Source organism: Anser brachyrhynchus (genome assembly GCF_964034855.1).
Source record: "Anser brachyrhynchus genome assembly, chromosome: 28".
Classification (NCBI taxonomy): Eukaryota; Metazoa; Chordata; class Aves; order Anseriformes; family Anatidae; genus Anser; species Anser brachyrhynchus.
The window spans coordinates 2162642-2181625 of record NC_137721.1 but is presented as its reverse complement, the minus strand read 5'-3'; the positions used below and the strand labels follow the sequence as shown (position 1 = coordinate 2181625).

At 65.4% G+C, this 18984-nt stretch overlaps 3 protein-coding genes across 10 annotated transcripts; 1 reads left to right on the top strand and 2 right to left on the bottom strand.

Moving 5' to 3' along the window:
* Positions 1-128: 128 nt before the first annotated feature.
* On the bottom strand, positions 129-4626 carry LOC308183791 (death-associated protein kinase 2-like). Of its 3 annotated transcripts, none has more exons than XM_080570192.1 (13): positions 4177-4626; positions 3113-3162; positions 2793-2869; positions 2468-2721; positions 2221-2359; positions 1919-2048; positions 1705-1753; positions 1556-1582; positions 1290-1417; positions 1154-1199; positions 954-1043; positions 615-698; positions 129-499 (listed from the first exon to the last, which is right to left on the bottom strand). In XM_080570192.1, exons 3-13 carry the CDS (start codon positions 2866-2868, stop codon positions 419-421), a joined length of 1104 nt encoding a protein of 367 aa, XP_080426318.1. In that variant the 5' UTR covers position 2869; positions 3113-3162; positions 4177-4626; the 3' UTR covers positions 129-418. The 3 variants fall into 3 exon arrangements, with proteins under 3 accessions (XP_080426318.1, XP_080426316.1, XP_080426317.1); XM_080570190.1 differs by having other exon boundaries at positions 1290-1442; positions 2468-2689; positions 4177-4621; XM_080570191.1 differs by having other exon boundaries at positions 1290-1442; positions 2468-2689; positions 4277-4621.
* SH2D2A (SH2 domain containing 2A) lies at positions 4557-10655 on the top strand. Of its 6 annotated transcripts, none has more exons than XM_080570188.1 (9): positions 4557-4691; positions 5193-5329; positions 6343-6493; positions 6804-6958; positions 7051-7140; positions 7220-7385; positions 7602-7745; positions 7916-8413; positions 8561-10655. In XM_080570188.1, exons 3-9 carry the CDS (start codon positions 6356-6358, stop codon positions 8696-8698), a joined length of 1329 nt encoding a protein of 442 aa, XP_080426314.1. In that variant the 5' UTR covers positions 4557-4691; positions 5193-5329; positions 6343-6355; the 3' UTR covers positions 8699-10655. The 6 variants fall into 6 exon arrangements, with proteins under 6 accessions (XP_080426314.1, XP_080426313.1, XP_080426310.1 ...); XM_080570187.1 differs by having other exon boundaries at positions 4561-4691; positions 5039-5329; XM_080570184.1 differs by lacking the exon at positions 4557-4691 and having other exon boundaries at positions 4835-5329; positions 8561-8707; positions 8839-10655.
* On the bottom strand, positions 10012-18676 carry PRCC (proline rich mitotic checkpoint control factor). The gene is made up of 7 exons (XM_080570189.1): positions 17907-18676; positions 15327-15374; positions 14312-14896; positions 13596-13691; positions 12570-12713; positions 12170-12235; positions 10012-11759 (listed from the first exon to the last, which is right to left on the bottom strand). Exons 1-7 carry the CDS (start codon positions 18426-18428, stop codon positions 11673-11675), a joined length of 1548 nt encoding a protein of 515 aa, XP_080426315.1. The 5' UTR covers positions 18429-18676; the 3' UTR covers positions 10012-11672.
* Positions 18677-18984: the final 308 nt, after the last annotated feature.

Sequence of the window (18984 nt, the reverse complement as noted above, 5' to 3'; positions counted from 1 at the left end):
TCGGCGTGGGGACACGTCTTCACCCCATGGGGGTCCCGGGGGATGGCGAGCCAGGGGGCCCCGAGGTGCCGGCTGCGGTGAGGAGGAGGAGCGGGAGGAAGCCGGCAGCACTCAGCACCCAGCGCAGATGCAGGACACGAGGACGGGGGGCATATTTATTTCGTGAGACAGCTCCGGGGGGGGGGGGGCGGGCAGAGGACCCGGGGGGGGCGTCCCAGCAGCAGAGACCGGTCCGGGGGCACTGCCCCAGCGCCCCTCCAGCACCGCGGGACTGGGAGCACTGGGGCCGGGCAGCAGCTCCAGCTCCCAGGTGCACAAAGCCACCAGAATGAGGGAGCCCCACCGGAATCGGGGGGCCCCCCCGAGGCCCCTCTCGTGGGCCGGCCCCGTTCTGGGGTCCCCTCCCCGAGGGGGGGGCTCAGGAGCAGCTGCTTCTCCGGCGGCGCAGCAGCGTCGCGGGGTGGCTGCCCTCGTCCTCCTGCTCGCTCTCGCAGCCGCGCTGGGGGCACAGAGGGGCTGGAGGGCACGGGGAGGACCCCCGGGCACCCCAAGAAGAGGGCACCCCATTGCATGCCCCCACCCCAAATACCCATACCCCCTCCCCAGCCTCTCACCAGCTCCTCGTCCTCCGTCCTCGGGCCGCAGAGCAGCCGCATGCGGCACAGCCGGTTGCAGGCGGACACCATGTTGTAGGAGAGCTGGGGTGGGGGCGGCAAGGTGGGGGTCCGGGGGGGGGTGATCCCCTCCTCTCCCATCCCCAGACAGCAGCGTTACGGTGCCGACCCCGCCACAGCCCCCTCCCCAAACGCACCCACCCCGGAGCGCAGCGCGGCGCCTTCACCCAAGCACCCCGGGGTGGTGGCACCCCGCACCTTGGTGTCCCCCCCCTGCACCCCGGTGTCCCCCCCACACCTTTTAATCCGGTGCCCCCCCCACCCCCCTTTTCCTTTCACCTTCCACTTCCTCCGGGCGTTGAACTTGCGGAAGTTTTTCATGTTGATGGAGGAGCGGCTCCGCTTCGCCGCCTGCTTCCTGCTCAGGGGCTGCAGGGGCGAAGCCGCGGCATCGTCCCCGCGCCCCCTCCCCGCTCCCCCAGCACACGGTGCCCGGGGGGGGGGGTCCCAGCCCTGTTCCCCCCCCCCATCCCTCTCACCTTGATCCAGGGGTGGACGAGGCACTCGGACGCCGTCATGCGCTCCCTGAAAGACAGGGGGCTGGGGCGGTGGGGGCCTGGGGGCACCCTGGGGACGGGGACGGGGACGGGGACGGGGACGGGGACAGGGACTCACCCCGGCTCCTTCACCAGCAGCTGCCGGATGAAGTCCTTGGCCATCTCGGAGGTCTGGCTGAAGTAGTGCTCCTCGAACTCGTAGGCGCCGTCCAGGACGTTGGAGAGGGTCTCGGCGTCCGTCTCGCCCTGGAAGGGGGACAAGCCGCTGAGCCTGCGGGGACACGACGGCGACGCTGAGCACTGGGCCAGCACCGGCTCAGCCACCCCGGGGACAGCCCCCCAGGGTGCCCCCCGTGCCTCAGTTTCCCCCCTGCCCCTACTCACAGGATGTAGGTGATGACCCCGATGCTCCTGAAAGACAGAGGTGGGGGGGGGGGGGGTCAGGTGCTGCCCTCCGGGGGTCTCCACAGCAGCCACGGGGGGGCTGCACCCCCCAGCAGCACCCCAGGCCCCCCCAGGACCCCAATCCTCACCACATGTCGGTCGCGGAGCTCAGCGGCTCGTAGTTGATCACTTCGGGAGCTGGGGGTGAAGGCAGAGCCCGGGGGGGGGGGAGCACGTCAGAGTGACAGAGACCACCAGGGTGGGCGTCCTGTCCCTGCTGCCCCCTGCTCCTGTTCTTCCCCACGGAGCCGGGGCTTTTGGGGTCCCGGTGCCCCCCCCCAGCCAGCCAGGGGGGCTCGGTACCGATGTACTGGGGGGTCCCGCAGAGGCTCTTGAAGGTGACGCCGTCCTCCAGCTTCTGCGCCAGCCCGAAGTCGATGATCTTGATCTGGGGCTTGGGGACGTCCTTGTCCTGCAGCATGATGTTCTCGGGCTGCGGGGGGAGGGGGGGGGCAGGATGAGGGGGTGGCAAACGGGGCCGGGCAGCACCCCAAAACCACCGCGCCCATGGGGGCAGGATGCGGCCACGGAGGTGCTGAGGTGTGGGTGGCACCGTGACGAAGGGGGGGGGGGGGGGAACCCGGAGGAGAGGGGGGGGACAACACCTTGAGGTCGAAGTGGGCGATGTGGCGCGCGTGCAGGTACTGCACCCCGCGCAGGATCTGCGCCAGGAACCCGATGGCCTCCTCCTCCGACAGCATCTCCTTCTCGGCGATGAAGTCGAAGAGCTCCCCGCCGCGCATCCTGCACGGACACGGCGGTGGCGGCGGTGCCGGGAGGCAGGGGGAGGCTCAGACCGGGCAGGTCTGAGCCCGGGACCCCCGGGACCCCCTCCCCGCCCCCCCAACTCACAGCTCCAGCACCAGCACCATCTCGGTTTTGCTGGCAAAGAGGTCGTGGAGCCGCATGATGTTGGGGTGCCGCAGGTCCCGCAGGATGGCCACCTCCCGCTCCACCTGCGCCCGCTCCAGGCCCCGCCGGCTGCCCCGGCACCGCCGCGTCTTCACGAACTTGGCAGCGTAAAAAGCGCCCGTGCCGCGCTCCCGGCACCGCCTCACCACGCCGAAATGCCCGCTGCGGCCAGAACCGAGGAACCGAGGCTGAGGCTGGTCGAAGGCTTGGGGGGGGCGGGTGGGGGGCTGCCCCCACCCGGGGCACCCCGCGGCCCCCCTCTCACCTGCCCAGCGTCTCCAGCAGCTCGTAGAGCTCCTCCACGCTGCCCGGCCGCAGGGTGACCGCCGGTGAGGCTTCATCCTGCCGGGGGGGGGGGGGGCGCGGCGCGGGGGTCCCGGCTCAGCCGCATGCCTCGGGGGGCTGCACCCAGCCCAGGACCCCCGTGGAGGGCACCGTGCCCCACCCCCCCCAGGTGCATGCAGGAGGGGGTTCTCCGGTGTACATCCCACGCCCTCCTCGCCCCCACCCCACCTTGCACCAAAATCAGCTCCACGAGCTCCTCTCTGAGCCCCCACCCCTCCCCCCCAGCTCCTCCCAGCTCACCTGGGTGCTGTCGGAGGCTGCCCCCCCGGCCCCCCCGTCCTCAGCCATCGCTGCAAAGACAAAAAGAGAGAGGGGCTCTGGGGGAGGGCAGCGGGGCCAGGCGCCCCCTGCCCACCTCTCGGTCCCGGCAGAGCCCCCCCCCAGGCTCCTCGCACCGATGGCTTTTGGCGCCGCTCCTCGACGCGCCCAAGCAAAGAGGGGAAACTGAGGCAGGGCGCACGGTGAAGCGGGGGGGAACCCTTACCCCCCCACGAGCCTTCCTCCGCGCCCCGCCGCGCTCTTCCTCGCTGCCGGGACAGGGGACGGCTGCTCCCCGCGGTGACAGCCCCGTGCCACCCCCCCGGGGCTGCGCGGGGGCACCCGGCCAGGCGCCGCGCGGTCCCCAACCCACGTGCTGGGACGCGCGTGGGGGCGGCTGCTGGCAGCGGCTGGAGCCGGGTGACCGTCCCCAGCATGTGACAGGGCTGGGGGGGGGGGGGGGGGGCCGAGGGGGGGGCCCAGCCGCCATCCGTGGTCACAGCAGCCCAGATGTCCCCAGGGCTTACGGACACCGGGGCAGTTTCCTTCCAGCCCCGCGCTGCTTTTGCAGGGAGGACGCCCCAGTGACCGCACCGCAGGCGGCTGCAGGGCTGAGCCCAGCCGTGCTCACGGCCCCGGGGGGGGGGGGGGCTGCAAAAGGGGCAGAGGGGGGGTCCCGGGAGCAGAGCGTGCGCCCCGCCGTATCCCGGGATGGCTCAGCCATCCAAAGGGAAACGCAGCTGATGGAGACGAGCGGAGCTGGGCGGCTGCGCGGCACCACCCAGGAGGGGTTCCCAACAAATATTTCCAAACACAGGTCAGGCTGCAGCGACCTCAGCCACAAAGCCCCCCCAGGGACAACCAAAGCCCCCCCAGGGACAACCAGAGTGCCCCAGGAACAACCAGAGCCCCTCAGGGACAACCAGAGCCCCCCAGGACCCCAAAACCCCCCTGCACACCACAGGGCACAGCTGAGATTTGCACCGCGGGGGCTTGCCGAAGCCACCCGTGCACCAGCGGGACCCCACCTCGCCGGGACCCCTTACCTCTGCCCAGCTCCGGGTGCGACGTCCCCCCGCGGGACGAGACCACGCCGTGCTCCGCACCCCCGCCCCGCGCGGCTCCAGCCTCCCTCCTGCAACCCACCGTGCGGGGATTTTTTTTTCCTCCAAGTCGCCTCTTTTCCTGGGATCCGGCTTCCGCTGGGGAGAGACTGAGGAAAACCAGCAGGAAGCAAAAAGCTCCGCGCGCCTCTGCTTCCAAGGTCCCTGGAGAAATCCCCCCACGCTGTCCCCGCCCGGCAGAGCGGGGCCAGCTGCGGAGAGGAGCTGGGAGAGGCCTTGTAGGGTCACATTGCTCGGCGTTTCTGCGCCTCGGCCCCTCGAGGAGTGGCCGGGAGCCGGCAGGATCGGTCCCGGGGCCGAGTGAGCCTTCGCTCCCACCGCCGCGGTCGCTCCGTCCGCACCCGTGAGCGCGAGGATTGCAAACAGGAAACCTGCCTGGCCGATAAAAATATTGTAACCCAACTGCCCGGAGGGGAAACGGAGCGGAGGGTGTGAAGGTAGAGAGGAGGGACGGGTTTCTTAAGGTGGAGAGCGCCGGGGGGCATCGCGCCGGCCCACCGCGGCCGTGGGGCTGGGGACGCGCCGTGGGCTCCGCGCAAAGCCCCGGCGCCAGGGCTGCAAACCTGCTCCAGCCCCAAAGCTCTGTGCAGCTGCAGGGCTGGGCCCCGCGGGGGGGAACCAGGGCGCAGATGGGACAAATAAAGAGCTTTTTGTGGGTGCAGACGTGCCGCGGGGCGGGCGGCCAAGGGGGTGGCTGCAGCCCCAGCACCCCCCGGCTGCAGCTTGCCCCCATCAGCACGGGCATCACCGGGCACAACCCGCGCTCCCCTGGTGACCCCTCAAGGCTTTGCAGCATGAAATCAGCAGCCGAAGGTGCTCGGGGCAGAGGGGGAGGAGGGCAAGGAGACGTCCCCAAAGTGCCCCCGCCGGCGCCGGTGCCACCCGCAGCCCCACGCCGCCTTTCCGTGACGTCGGCCCCTCCTCGCCGCGCGGTGCAGCTCCTTCGCTCGCCGCTTCCTGCCCCCGGCGGCGGCGCAACCACGGGCGAGGCGGCAGCATTGCCCCACCGCCAGCGCCCCAGGCCCCACACAGACCCCGGTTCCCGCCCCGGGCTTCGGAGTCCCGGCCGGCGGAGGTAGGTGCAAGGGCTGGGGGCGAGGGGCTGGGGTCTTCCCAGGGGTGGTTGAGCTGGGGTGGGGGCAGAGGGGCTGGGAAGTGGGCCCCGAGCACGGGGACGTGCAGCACCGCGGTGACACGGAGATGCTCGCCGTTTGTCCCCGGGGAAGGGTCCGCGATGGAGAGGGGCAGAGGACAAAGGAGGTGCGGGGAGAAGGGACCACAGCAGGGCTCCTGCGCGCCCCAGCGCACCCATCCAGCCCTGCACAGAGCCGCCCGTGCGCAGCACAGAGAGGGGGCACACGGCGAGGCCGGGCTTCGGCCCTTTTCGAGGCCACTTTGGGCCCTTCCCAGCCCTGGAGCAGCCTCAGCCCTGCCCCGGAGGGCAGGAGCCCGGCTCGCCCACACCGCCCGGCTGCTGTTTGCTCAAGTTGGGGTTGTGCCATTTTGCTTTGTCAGCCTCCTCCCTGCCCTCTTCCGTGCGTTTTTGGGTGCAAGATCGGGCCGGGCGCGCTGCAGCCGCCGGTCCCCTCGGTGCTGCGTAAAGGCAGAGACGAGGCCTCGGCCCCGGGGCTCTGGGATCCACCAGGATCCCGCTCCTCGATGAGCCCCGACCGGCCCCCATGACTCAGAGATGCCTCCCGTAATCGAAATAGCCCCGGCCGCTTCCACCCCCTCGAGCATCTGGTCGGGATTAATTTTGTTTTGCTGAGCGTTGGCGGCACCCAGGCGAGCCCGGGCGCTGGGCGCACGCAGAGCCCGAGTTCACACGCACGTGGCCAGGGTCCCCGTCCCGTCCACGCACAGGGTTTCGTGCGTTTTCCCCATCTCCTCCCCCTCCCCTCCTGGCTCACCGAGTTTTGAAGGTTCTCGGGGTCCCTCCTGGCGCTTTTCTCCGGGTTCCCAGCGTTGCCCCTTCACACCGTGCGGGTTCCTGGGGAGGAGGAAGGCGATGAGCTTATGGGGCAGCACGGGGGAGGCGTGGGACCCCCTTGGAGGCCTCACCTCAGCCTGTTCCTCTCCGCCTGCCAGGGACATTGGCCCCATGGATGACGACCGCCCCCTCTTCAGCACCTTCAGACCTGAGGACAACGCAGCCAGCACCCAGCCGGGGCACGGCGCGACCCCGCTGCAGCCCCCGAGAGCGGAGCAGCCCCCGGAGCAACGAGATGCTCAGGGCAGGGTAGGACGAGGGGCAGCAAAGGGTCCGGCCCCCCAGCTCCCCACCCCAGCACTCTCAGCCACCTGCAGGTACCGTGTCCTCACCCCAAAACCCCTGCAGGGACCGTCCAGCACCGCACACCGACCCGGCCCCTCTCCCACTCCCCAGGCACAGCCCCCACGTCTGCACACCGGGGCTGGGGGGGCTGGCAGCAGCCACCCACTGCCCCCCGGGGGGGGGCATGAAGGGGCGCAGGGGGGCAGCAGAGCATCCTCAGGCACCCTCTGCCCCGCGTCCCCCCGAGCCCCAGCCCCTGTCTGCTTCCTCCCAGGCGCCGCCGGGGTGGCCCCCGCCCGGGGGGGGCGCGCAACCGGAGCTGGTGGCCCTGTGGGCGCGCACCAGGCTGTGGTTCGAGCGGACGCAGGCCAGGAGGCTGGGGGCCGAGGGCGAGCTCCCAGCCTGGTTCCACGGCTTCATCAGCCGCAGGTGAGCAGGGGGTGACCCCGTCACAAGGTGTGTGTGTGGGGGGGGGGGACAGGGGAATTGAGGGAGCTTCGCTCATCCACCCCGTCCCGCAGGGAGACGGAGCAGCTGCTGCGGGACCGGCCGCCGGGCTGCTTCTTGGTGCGCTTCAGCGAGAGTACCGTGGGCTTCGTCCTGTCCTACAGGTGAGGGACCCCAGCCCGGGGAGCTCGGCCCCTCGCCATGCCACCACCGCTGACCCCGTCCCCGTCCCCGTCCCCGCAGGGGCAGGGAGCGCTGCCGGCACTTCGTGCTGGACCAGCTGCCCGACGGGCGCTACGTGATCCTGGGCGAGCGCAGCGCCCACGCCGAGCTGGCCGCGCTGCTGCGGCACTACGCCGCCGCGCCCGTCGCGCCCTACCGCGAGTTCCTGACGGTGCCGTGCCCACGGGTGAGGATCCCCCCCTCTCCCCCCCCTCCTTGCTGTAATTAGCCCCTTTAACATCCCCTTCATTAGCCCATGCCGCCCGCAGAGGCGTTCCCGCTTCTCGACGGGGTGCTGAGGACGCGTCGCAGCTGGGCAAAACCAAAGCTGGGGCTGGTGGCCCGGTGCCACCTCCCCGGGTCTGCGCCCTGCCCTGCGCTCACCCCTCTCCTCTCGCCGCAGCAGGACAAGCCCCACGGGGGGGTGCAGCCCCCCGGCACCAGCTCCCCATCGCCAGCGACCCCGCCGGCGTACAGCACCGTGGCCAAGCGGCCGCCGGGAGCCGGGCAGGCGGCGGGGGACGGCACCGAGGGAGGCTCCGGGGAGGTAAAGGCAAGGCTGGGGGGGGGGGACGGGGGCACTTCCAGAGCAGCTGCAGGGTGCAGGGATGTGGTTGGGGTGAGGACGGCTCCGGTCCATGAGGACGCTGCTGGGGTGGGGATGGCGCAGGTCCCCGGGGCTGCCCCCAACCCTCCTTTTCTCTCCCTCTCTCCCAGGCTCCCGGCACCCCCCCGCCGCTCCCGGCCAAGGTGGGCTCCTCGTCAGCCCCCCAGGGGCCACGCAGCCGGGCTGGGAGCGGAGGGGCAGCCCCCGAGGGTCCCTACGCCCAGGTGCAGCGCGAAGCCGTCCCCGCCGAGCCGCCTGAGGCCAAGTACCAGCAGCTCGTGCGCTTCCACACCTACGCGGAGCCCCACGAGTGCGGGGAGCCGGAGGAGCCCATCCCCTTCTACGCCATGGGCCGGGGCTGCGGCCCCGCTCCCGAGGAGAACGTCTACTCCGAGGTGGCGCTGGCCCAGCGGGAGCTGCCCCCCCTGCTCCCCAGGGGGGCGCGGGGCCCCGTCTCCACGCTGCCCCCCAAGGCGCGGGCACCCACCGAGCCGGCGCGCCGCCGGCTCTTCCGCAGCTTCTCCAGCCAAGCTTCCAGGAGGAGGCAGCCCCCGGTGGCTCCCACCTTGGGCAGTGGGCAGAGAGGAGCCCCCAGCCCACCCCTGGAGGTGCGTGTCCCCCCCGTCCCACCATGGAGGTGCTGGGAGCCAAGCTCCAGGTGGGATAGCGTGGGGCCGGGCTCTCCAGCCGAGCCTCCCCCCGAGGCTAAGGCACCATCTCACGGGGGGGGGTTTCCCTCCCCGTCCCATCCCCAGGCCCCAAGGAACCCCTCGCTGGAGTTTGATGACCCCATTTACGGCCAGAGGAAGAGCAGCGCCACGAGACCTGCAGCCCCCGCGGGGCAGGAGGGGCAGGAGAACATTTACGAGCAGCTTTCCGGAGAGCGGCCCTGAGGCACGCAGGTAGGTCCACGGAAAGAGCCGGCCGCCTGCCCGCGCCACGTCCACCTCGTCTGCAGAGCAGCGAGCCCCTTTTTGTGGGGCAGAGCCCCACGGAAGGAGCAGCCCCGCTGCAGAAACCGGCACCTCGGCAGCCCCGGACCCACGGGCAGCACCCGACAGCTCCGCACCGGGATTCGTGCGCCCTTCCCCGCGGGGCATCCTGCTTGCCTGAGCCCTGCGAGACTGCTAGGAGGGGACGGGAAGAACGCGTTTAATCCATCTTCGCAGAAGGAGATGGCTATGAATAGAAGCAGGGCGGAGGAAGAGGCTGTTATAGTCAAAACAGACTGGTTCCAGCGGGGCTGGTGCCTCCGGATCCTGACGCTGAGCTGGCCACGAGCCGGAGCGGTGCCACGAGCCCAGAGCTGCCCACAGGTGCCTCCAAGCCTGGCCACAAAAGCCACGAAAAGCCACAAAACCCGGGGGGGCTGCCCGCGCCCCCTGAGCCCCCACCTCCTCGCTGCGGCCGCGGTGCCACCGGCTGAGCGTGGCTCCAGCGGGGTCCTGGTGCGGGCAGCCTGGCCAGAAGGGAGCCAAAGACCCGAGCTCGGACCCGTTGGAGCTCCAAAGCAGGGAGGGGAAGGGAGGCCGGGGGTCACCTCTCGGAAAATCGCCGCTGGTTTTTCCCTCGAGCCTTTCTTTGGCGGCCCTTAACCGGCCGCAAGCGGAGCAGAAGTCAAGCTGCCATCGCCCTCCGCGTACCTTCCCTCTAGTGATAAAAATCAGCAATTGCACGGCGAAATGGGAAAAACGCCAGCCTCTGGAAGCTGCCCTCGTCCCCCGGGTCACTGCAGGAGCCCGGCTGGGCGAAGAGGAGCCGGGAGCACAGCCCCAGCCCCAGGACGGAGCCTCCCGCCCCACACCTGGGGGCAAAGCCCCAGCAGGCAAAAGCCCCCCCCCGGTGCTGCTGCCCCGGATTTGGGGACCGCTCTGTACCCAGAGGAGGAAAAACCCAACACCGGGGAACAGCCCCCGGTGCAGCAGGGCTGGGTTTTGTGTCCAGCATCAGGGCAACGTGGGCAAGACCTGGCTTTTTTAACAACAACAACAAAAAAACAGAGCAGAGAGCACGAGCCGTGGAGCTGCTGCTCGGCATCGCCGCGTCTGGCAACGGCCCTGGGCCGAGCGTTTTGGCACCAGCTCTGCCCAAAAGCGCCGGGGGCAGGCAGGATGCTGTGGAGGTGCTTCGGCGAGGAGAGCCCGGGAGAAGGGACGGCACCGCCTCGAGCAGGGAGTCGAGCACCTCGCGCTGGAAACAGGTGTGGTTTGCTTCATTTAAAAGTTTATTCCTTTATCAAAGCTCTTTCCAGAGGATTTCACTGTACAGATAAGATATGAATAAATTACTCAACAGTAACTTTATTCTGGTCATTCAAATACTCCAAACGGGCTCTGCAAAGTACTAAAACATCCAGGGAGCTAGACTAGAAATCGGGTTATCTTCAAATAGCCTAAGAAAAGAACTCAGTCATCAGGGTTCGGTTTCGTTTGCTTGTTTTTAACAGGTAACACGGGAGAAAAAAAACAACCTCCTGGAGTTCTTCTAAACGGAGTAACAAATATTAGCCGTTCTGGCTGCGGTTACAACAAATACAACCCTTAGTGTCGGGAATGTAAGCTAAATAACCAGAGCAGCTCTCTGTTCCCTCCGGCATCGCACGCTCCGGTGAACAACGAACCGAGAGAGGCCGCAGAGATTCGGCTACAGCTGCACGGGTCTGGCCAGCAAGGCTGCACATGATTTGCAGTCATCCCACCCAGCCCTGATACCTTAAGTAAAAGATTTCATTTTAAAAAGTTAAGGCTGGACACGGTCTCCTCTTCCCAGCCAGCGGGGTCAGGTTAACACTTACTCAGGTACGACGCCTTTAGAGGAAAGGGAATTGATACAAACGAGCTAAAGAGCTGGAGGGAAAAAAAAAAAGTACAGCAGGCAGCTTTCGTCTGTGCCTGCTCACAGGAAATGCTGCTTCACTCACTGAGCTCCCTGCCAGCTGCGCCGCGAGACGCTGGGAACACTCGGTTCAACAAGCGTGGAGACCAGATTGTTACAGCACTGGAGGCCTTGGGTCAGGGGGAGGAGGAAAAAGGGGAAAAAAAAGAAAAAAAAAAGGAAATGACACACACACAACAATCACATACAGCCAAAAGCTCTCAGCAGCACCTCGTGCTGGGTGCGAGATCCGCAACGCTCGCTGCATGTTCCACGCCGCGGTATTTGCACTTCTAGCCCGAGCTCTGACCTGTCGCTCTGCTTCTCCTTTGGAACAGGAATGTAAGCTTCCTCTCAGCACGGGTTGAGACATCCAGGCTGGTGCAGCCAAGACCAAAAACACTAACTCAGCCACACACACACACACAGAATAAATCATTCACGAGAGGAGCACGGGATTTACTCAGATGAAATTAAACAGCCACGAGGATGTTTCAAATTAAATGACAAAAAAAAAAAAAAACAGGCTTGCTCTTGAAACTCACTGCCTTTCAGAAAGAAAAATTACACTCTCAACGCACAGCGAGTCCAAGAAAGGAGCAAAGTGGGCAATGGAAGTTTATTGAGACTCTGCCTCGGGTTCCAGCGGCGAGGCTGCTTCGGAGGAGGAGCAGCCCCTGCACCTACAGGACGAGAGCTCCGAGCCTCGCACCAGGCGCGTTTCCTGCAGCTGCCTCGGGGCCGCTGCCAGCTGTACAGAACAGACCCGGTGTGAACCTTCCACCTTACTGCTTGTGAGGACGGGGGGAAGGATTACAGGCGGAGTTTCAGGAATGGTTTGCCTTCAACCTTTCTCCTGACAGGCAGGGGAGCGCGGCAGCCTCCCGCCCGCCCGGCGGACAGCATTCTGCACGGCCTGGTCGGTCTCCGAAGGCCAGAAGTCTGGCACCGCAGGTCACCCGGGCCAGCAGCCAGAACGTGGGGACGGAGGCGTTAGAATCCGTATTTGGCTTGGGTCTGCCGCCGGCTGAGCTTGTTTTCAGACCACGTGTTTTTCAGTTCCAGTTCTCTTTCCTTCGCCTGCAGAAACGGAGCGGATTAGCACCCAGCCGCCGCGCGCTGAGTCAGCAGCGCTGCCCCTGCCGGCCCGGAGCAGGGCGCGCGTCAGGCTCGTTACGGGAGCCAGCGCAATTATCTCGACAGAGGCCTGAATTCATCGGGACGCAGCCCGGGCCGCGCTGGAACGCAGCTGCTTTTGTGGGAGGCCCTCGGCAGCTGCTCCCCGACCACACGGCGACCGTGCGGAGTTAAGACAGGAAGCAAAGAGCCTCGTAACCGAACGCAGCCACGCATGCGCTCGGGCCGGGAGGGGAAGGGGAAAGGTGAAGCAAAGCAAAAAGAAAGGCAGACGGTCAGCTCAGACCCGCGGCGGGTCTCAAGCCCCCTAATTCTGTCCCCGTCAGTTCCCAGGCCACAGGGAGGGCACTCACCTGGTGGATCAGGTACGTGATCTGGTGTTTCCTCCTCTGCTGTCCCGTGGGCTGATCTCCTTTTTTCTAGAAAGCAAGATCAGATAAACTTGAGCCTGGGAAGATACTGACCCAGGCAGCGACACGAGACAAGAGCCTGCACAGAGGCAGTTCAAGAAGTATTGGTTTCACTTTCAGGTCGGGGGCAGAGCTCCTCAGGCTGAAGCAGTTCCTGCACTGCGCTCTGAGAAGCCCTGCTGCTGTTCCCTTAATTATTTACACCGCACACAAGACAAGGGTCCCCATCCCTCCACACGCTGGTGACCGCACAGCGTCTAATACAGCTCCAGCTGCGGTCGAAACAGGAACCAAAGAAAGATCCCCAAAACCCCAGGCAGCACTTCTCCCTCCCTGCCCGCACCTTGCTGAATGATTTCATGGTTTTCTCCTCTGTTAAGGATTTGGTCAACCACTGCTGGGCTCCGCTCAGCTGATCGTCACCCTTGATATCCACAAAGTTGATCTCTTCTCTCCCCCGATTCCGCTTGCCTTGCAGGCGTTTGAACTGAACGAAGAACAGAAACAACCGAAGTTAAACACACATCGCCGCCGCCGCCACCCCAAAGCGAGTGAAGGCAGCTGGAGCCCGACCCTCTGCTCCCTGAGCGTGGGACAGGTCACATCACCACACATCTTTCCAAGGAGGGATTTTTTCTTTAAGATATTTTGATCTACAGAAAAGCAGAACTCTCCTGAACGTTAAGGTTACAATGTCATTTTTCTGCGCAGAATGGAAAACATTTACCCTGGTTTGGACTTGTGCTCAGGAGCCTCAGACTCTCAGGCCCCTCGCTTTAAGTGCGAGAGAAGCACCTCAGGCTGCTAACATACCCACCCTGCCTCACTCAAATCCACCTCAAAAAGCAGAGGCCCCTCAGAGGAAGCGAGCAGCAGACGGGCTATCTTCTGCGGCACTCGCTGCTTCAGCTAACAGGGCTGCCAGTTTCTAGATTAGATCAACAGTGAGAGGTGGTGTGCTGTTTGTTTGGGTTTTTTTCCTTTTAAACGGGTTTCTGAGCTCTAGTTCTCAAGCGTTTGAAGGACGTGGGGAGTCCACGGCTGCGCTAAAGGAGGTACCACGAAGGTATCTGAACTCAGCTCCACACGCCTCGGCTGTCCTACACATCCCCAACGAGAAGAACACTGGGCTAGGTGGAAATAACAAAGCCACCAGCTCAGAAAGCAGGCAAAGCCACCTGGAGCAGCAGCCCGACACACTGCTGGAAGGGCGCAGCGTGTCCACGACACAGCCCTAGGCCCCACGGAGCAGCAGTGGGGTCTGGCTCGGCACAGAGCACAGCTCAGGACCAGGGCTGCCGAGCAGGTCCTACGTCCTAGCAGAGCTTAAACACAAACTCCTCGGTGGGATAGAGAGTAAAGTGCCAACCGCTTCGTCGTCTAGGAAGGAGGAGTCGGCGCTCATCTCCTGCGGCGCGCCCTGGGCTGGTTCCACCTCCTGGTAGTAGCTGCTGCTGTAGTAATCCTGTCGGCAAAGGGAAACCAGCTGGTCACCACAGCAAAGCGAGACTGATCCCGGAGTAAAAAAAACACACAGAGGGGCCCTGGGAGGCAGCGCTGCGCCTCGCACCTCCCCTGGGGAGCCGCTGGTTTCTCATCGAGGATTTTGTCCACCCTCTGGGGAGCACAGCACGTTACACGTGCGCCTCCTCCCGTGGCGGAGGCAGTCGTTACTTACGCCTCGTTACTCCAGCACTGCTGAAGAGCCCAGGGCGTTTTGTCAGAGGTACCCGACAACAAACGCTCTGCTGAATTGCTAGAAACAAGCTGGCCTCAGCCGCCGGCGCTGGCAAGCCCTGGTTCTGCACCCAGACAACGGCGGGGGCAGTTCTGCTGGGGCATTTTAAAGCGAGTGTGCGCCCATTAAACATTTATCCAGCAAAGAGCATCCGCGGCTCTCATGCCAGAAGAGCCCTGCCGTACTAAGTGCTCTGGATCCCCGCTCCTCGTCCCTGTGAGCTCAGCTGGGAGAGATTCCCACCAGCCCCAACCTGCTTCGGGAACTAACTCAGAGCCTCCTGCCCCAGCTCCCTCTTCAGGGCAGCCCCACCGAGCTCCCCCCTGTCCCGGGGATAATTAACCCACCTGGTAATAAGCACCCGTCACGCCGGCGTCGCCGTAAGCAGGGAACTGGCCGTAGGGCTGGCCGCCGTACTCTTCTCCAGCCTTGGGCAGCCAGCCGTGCTGAGCGCCGCTGGAACCCGCGCCCGTCTTGAATTCCAGAGGGGCGTTGGCAGCAGGGTCCTGGAACTGAGACTCGGGCTCCGTCCCCGGCGGCGGGTCCTCCGCCACCGCCGCGCCGGAGTACATGTACGTCTCGGCGGCCGCGAGGCCGGGCTCGCTCCTGTCAGACAAGGAGAAGTAGTTCTCTGGCTCGACCTCGTCGTCGCTGTCGTCCTCTTCCTGCGTGATCTGCTTGGTTACCTGGAGGGCAGCGCTCTTGGCGGCGGCTTTGATGGCAGAGGGGGAAGGAGTTGTGGCCACCGCCGGCTTGGACGGAGGTTTGGGTTTGGAGGAGGAGGTGGGGGCCTTCGCGGGCTTCGCCTCGGAGGCGCTGTCGGCTGCTTTCCTCGAGAAAGCGTAGGGCAAAAGTAACCGATTGGTCTCTTTCACCGTCAAGTTCTTGGGTTGAGGAAGCAGAGCGGACAAGCCAGAGCCCTCGCCGCGTCCCTGGTGAGTTCCGTGCGGGGCAAACGGATGACAGAAAGAAGAGAAGTGAGCGAGACGATTCCGCCTGCCTGACTCCCTGCCAATTATCCCCTCCACTTCTAACGCCATTAATGGGTTTCCCATGGCTCAGCACAATTGCTTGCTACTTCCAACGCGCCGCGGGGCTTCCTCGCACAAGGGGCTGGCGAGGCTTTTAAAGGAAAACCGGGGCTTGCCAATATCTGCCTGCTCCCCAAATGAAGGCGTATTTCGTCTGAAACTTAAAATTTAGGAAGTTTCCCCCAAAAGGGGCTTGCCACCCCAGGAATTTTATCCCCAGACTGCTCTGCACTGATCAGAGCAACCAATTTACAAGGGAGGGCGCCCAAGATCCTCAGCCAAATGCTTATTTACTGCGAAGTTCATTTAATTCAATGTACCCGGCACTCACCTGAAGAGTGCTTTTCTTCCTTGCTGGTTCATCTTCCTCTGAATCTGACTGAGAAAGAAAAACAGAGCTTAGCACAACCTGAGATATCAAAAAACCAACTGCCAGCCACCAAGCAGCTTGTCAGTTTTCGCTGTGAACAGCACAGAGCCGCAGCAGCGCCAGGTCTGGGCTCAGGACCTGCCAGGGGCCCGGCCGAAAAGCAACAGCGGGCTGCGGTCAGGCTCCGTCACGCTCCTGCTGAGGCATCTGCGGCAGAGCAAAGAGAGAGCAAAGACAAACGTGCCGCCCACAGCACGCGCAGGGCCACGGTACCCGGCGTTGTTTAGAGGCAGCTGCGTCTCCTGTGGTCTGGGCAGAGGCAGAAAATAAAACAAGGGGGAAAAAAGAAAAAAGAAAAGACGAGCTTTGCGAACGAGCCGGCATCACTTCTTGCAGCCTCGCCAGAGAAACAACCAAAAGCCGAGCTCCAGCTTGAGCTCGGTCACCCACCTCAGGGTGCAAAAGGGGATTTGGAAACCAAAATCCCGAATTTTCAAGTGTTTTTTTTTTTTACTGCTGCCCTAAAGCAGAGCGGGCGGGCAGAGAAACCCAGCTTGTAGACAGGTGACTCCCTCCCTAGCGCTTCGGAAGCCAGCAGCTCGGATGGTTGGTTTTTTTTTAAAAAAAAAAACACAGGAAAATCAACCGAAAGCAAGGCAAAGAACCCGAGCTGCACGGCAGAAGGGGAGCGCTCTCTTTCAAAGAGTGAGGTTAACGGGGGGAAGCACACAACGCACGGGATGGCCGGGAGCCTTCACATGGACTCTGGAGCTGTTAAATACCATTAAAAACCAGGGCACAAAGCCTGGCCGTCGGAAGGGGCCCCGAGCGCCTTTATCATTTTATGGCTCTGCAGAGCACTTTAAAGGGATTACAGGAAACGAGGTCCTCTGCCAGCTCGCTATCTGAATTATAAAACAGGACAAAGAAGAAGGCCAGGCGTAAATAAAGAGTCGGGAGCAGCAATAAAACCCGGTGGCTGCGTTTCGGAGAGAGGAGCCAGCCCGGGAACCTCCCCGCAGGTGCAACCCAAAGGGGCAGGAGGCTCTGCAGAGAGGAGGAAGAGGAGGAGGAGGAGGAGGACGGGGCGAGGAAGGCAGCGACGGGCAGCGGGATTTGGGGAATCTCGAGCGGGCGCCGCCGGCAGCAGCTCGGTTTTGCAGGGGCTTCTCTTCGCCACCCCGAGGACCTGCAGCGCTTCTGGTCAGAGGCAGGGGTGGGGAAAGAAGGGAGGAGAAGGAATCTCCTCGCGCTCGAGCTTGTTTCAGCGATCGTAAAAGCAAGGAGGGAGCTAAGAGCCCTAAAACTGGGGGTGTCAGGGAGGCCCTGTCCTGGGGCGCTGCAGGAAAGCGAGGAAGCACAAAGTGGGGCTGAGGGGACGGGACGAACCCAAACCTCCTGCTACAAGGGTGCCCCGTGCGTCCCGCAGCCCGGCGCGTGCGGATCGCCGTCGGAACCGGCCGAAGGCTTTAAAATCAGATGGGAAACGGGAGGTGGGCGGCAGGGAGGGCCCTGGGGGCTTCCTCCCCTGAAGTCACTGCGCTCTTCCTCCCGTCCCCTGCCTGCGACGAGGAAAGCGGCTCCTCAGCAAGGCTGGGCTCCAACGGGCCGGGGCTGGGCTCCGCAACAAGTTGTCCTGGTGCCGACAGGCGCAGCCCCAAGCGCGCCCTGATAGATTTAGCTGCCCCTCTGCCGCGTTTCGGGAGCGGTGGCAGGAGGAGCTCGGGCTCCCCGGTTTGCCAAATGGGGCTGGCTGCTGGCGAGCAGCAACACGGCTCGGGGCCGGCCGGCAGGCGCGCGTCCCTCTCGCCCTCTCTTGCCGTGTCCCTGCTGCTCCGGCAAAGCCAGATGTGCCACCCCGAGCGAAGGTGCAGCTCCCTCGTGTCCCCAAAACGCCGACCCTCGAGCCACAATCCCGCCAGGGCAGACAGAAAAAGTCCCACGTGGGCCCTGGGACGGGAAGAGCTGCGTCGCTGCCAGGTCCCACCGTGCTTCTGGTGGTCAACGGGGATGCACAGATGTTAAAATAAAGGGGAGAGAGGGAGCTGGGGGTTCTCTGCTCCTGGCGCCAGCTGGCGGTGTGGGTGCTGCAGCTGGCCACCAGCTGGCTTTGGTGCTGAGGAACCCCATAAAGCACGGGGCAACCATAAAAAAAAAAAGAGCTGAAAGAGAAACCGATTACCTCGAGGTCTGGAGGACACCTAGAGTCTTTAGGGAGATAAACAACACGCTGTCAGGGAGAGCTACTGATCTCAGAGCAAACAAAAGAAGAAAACGAAGAGAAACGTGGGCTTTTTAGGGACGCTCCCAACCAAGGCCACGCGGCTCCAAACCACCGACTCGCTAGCGCCGGGAATAAAGAAGGGTGCGGATAATCGGGGTCTGGGGGCGTTACGATCGCAGATAAGGTTTCTGCATCAGTTTAACTCCGCAAAGCGCTTTAGGATTAGGGCCGGCAGCCGGGACAAACCCTCCCTGCCACCGCCACACCAGCAGCGCCAGGAGAGGCCGGAGGGATGGGGGGGCTCGTTCCATACTCACATCTCCCTGGTGCAGCTCGGGCACCACGATCTTCACCGGCTCCGTCCTCTTCTTCGCCCTGGGGAGGCTCAGCTCCCCCCCAGCCCCGGGCAGGGCGGCGGAGGCCGCAGGGCCCAAGCCGAGGGCCGGGGCGGCGGCGTTCCGGGGGGGGGGCAGCAGCAGCCCCCCGGGCCGGGGCCGCTCCTCGGGGCCGCCGTCGCTGGCCGCGGAGGCCGAGGCCGGGCTCCTGCCCCCCGGGGGGGTTCCGAAGGCCCTGAGGGCGGCCGGGGGCCCCGCGAGGGGAGGCGGCGGCGGCGGCGGCGGGGGGAAGCCGCCGGGCGGGGGCTGGGGGGCTTTGGGGGGCGGCAGCGCGGCGAAGAGGCCCCGAGGCTGCGGCTGGGGGGCCGGGGGCCGAGGCAGGGCCTCCTCGTCCTCATCATCCTCCTCATCCTCCCCCTCCTCTTCCTCCTCCTCCTCCGCCTCGCCCGCGGCCCCCTCCGCCTCGCTGTCCTCCTCGCTGCTGGCGTAGGCCACCAGGGACATGGCCCCCCCCGGCCAGGGCAGCCCCCGGCGGGCGGCCGGCGCTACGCGAGGCCGAGGATCCGCCCCGCCGGCTAGGCCGCGGCCTTGCCGGGGACGAAGGGGAGGGAAGGGGGGGCGAGGCTAAGCCGCCATGGCTGCCCCCCCCCGGCCCCGCAGCCTCCGCGGCCCCAGCGCCCGGCTCCGCGCTCGCAGATAATGGCCGCCGGCCGCGCTCGACACCCCCCCCACCCGCCCGCTCCGCCGCCGTCGCCCGGCCGACGAACTACAACTCCCGGCAGGCCCCGCGCGCCGCCCGCCGCCCGCCTCCCAGCGGGCCCCGCCGCGGGGCATCATGGGAAGTGAAGTCCGCGATCGGGGGCGGGCCGTGGGGACGGGAGGGGGGGGAAGGAGCTGACATGGCGGATGGGGGAGGGAGGAGCGGGGTGAGGCAGAGAGAGGCCGCGGGGAGACCGAGGGCCTCCTGGAGGCCGTGTGGTGAGGAGGGAGGCGGCTGCCCCCGCGGGGAGCAAAGGCCTCGGCCTCCCCCTCGAGGCCCAGCCTCGGGCCCGGGGGGCTC

What these genes read in the sequence shown, in the direction of transcription:
- SH2D2A (XM_080570184.1), top strand. Translation starts at nt 4,884, where the DNA reads ATGGGACAAATAAAGAGCTTTTTGTGGGTGCAGACGTGCCGCGGGGCG. An exon ending in CGGAGTCCCGGCCGGCGGAG is followed by an intron (nt 5,330 to 6,342) that starts GTAGGTGCAAGG and finishes TCCGCCTGCCAG; the next exon opens with GGACATTGGCCCCATGGATG. An exon ending in AACGAGATGCTCAGGGCAGG is followed by an intron (nt 6,494 to 6,803) that starts GTAGGACGAGGG and finishes GCTTCCTCCCAG; the next exon opens with GCGCCGCCGGGGTGGCCCCC.
- PRCC (XM_080570189.1), bottom strand. Translation starts at nt 18,428, where the DNA reads ATGTCCCTGGTGGCCTACGCCAGCAGCGAGGAGGACAGCGAGGCGGAG. An exon ending in GGAAGAAAAGCACTCTTCAG is followed by an intron (nt 14,897 to 15,326) that starts GTGAGTGCCGGG and finishes GGAACTCACCAG; the next exon opens with GGACGCGGCGAGGGCTCTGG. An exon ending in CCTTCCTAGACGACGAAGCG is followed by an intron (nt 12,714 to 13,595) that starts GTTGGCACTTTA and finishes TTCTTCGTTCAG; the next exon opens with TTCAAACGCCTGCAAGGCAA.
- LOC308183791 (XM_080570190.1), bottom strand. Translation starts at nt 3,160, where the DNA reads ATGGCTGAGGACGGGGGGGCCGGGGGGGCAGCCTCCGACAGCACCCAG. An exon ending in AGCTCCGCGACCGACATGTG is followed by an intron (nt 1,583 to 1,704) that starts GTGAGGATTGGG and finishes TCTGTCTTTCAG; the next exon opens with GAGCATCGGGGTCATCACCT. An exon ending in TCGTCCACCCCTGGATCAAG is followed by an intron (nt 1,044 to 1,153) that starts GTGAGAGGGATG and finishes TCGCCCCTGCAG; the next exon opens with CCCCTGAGCAGGAAGCAGGC.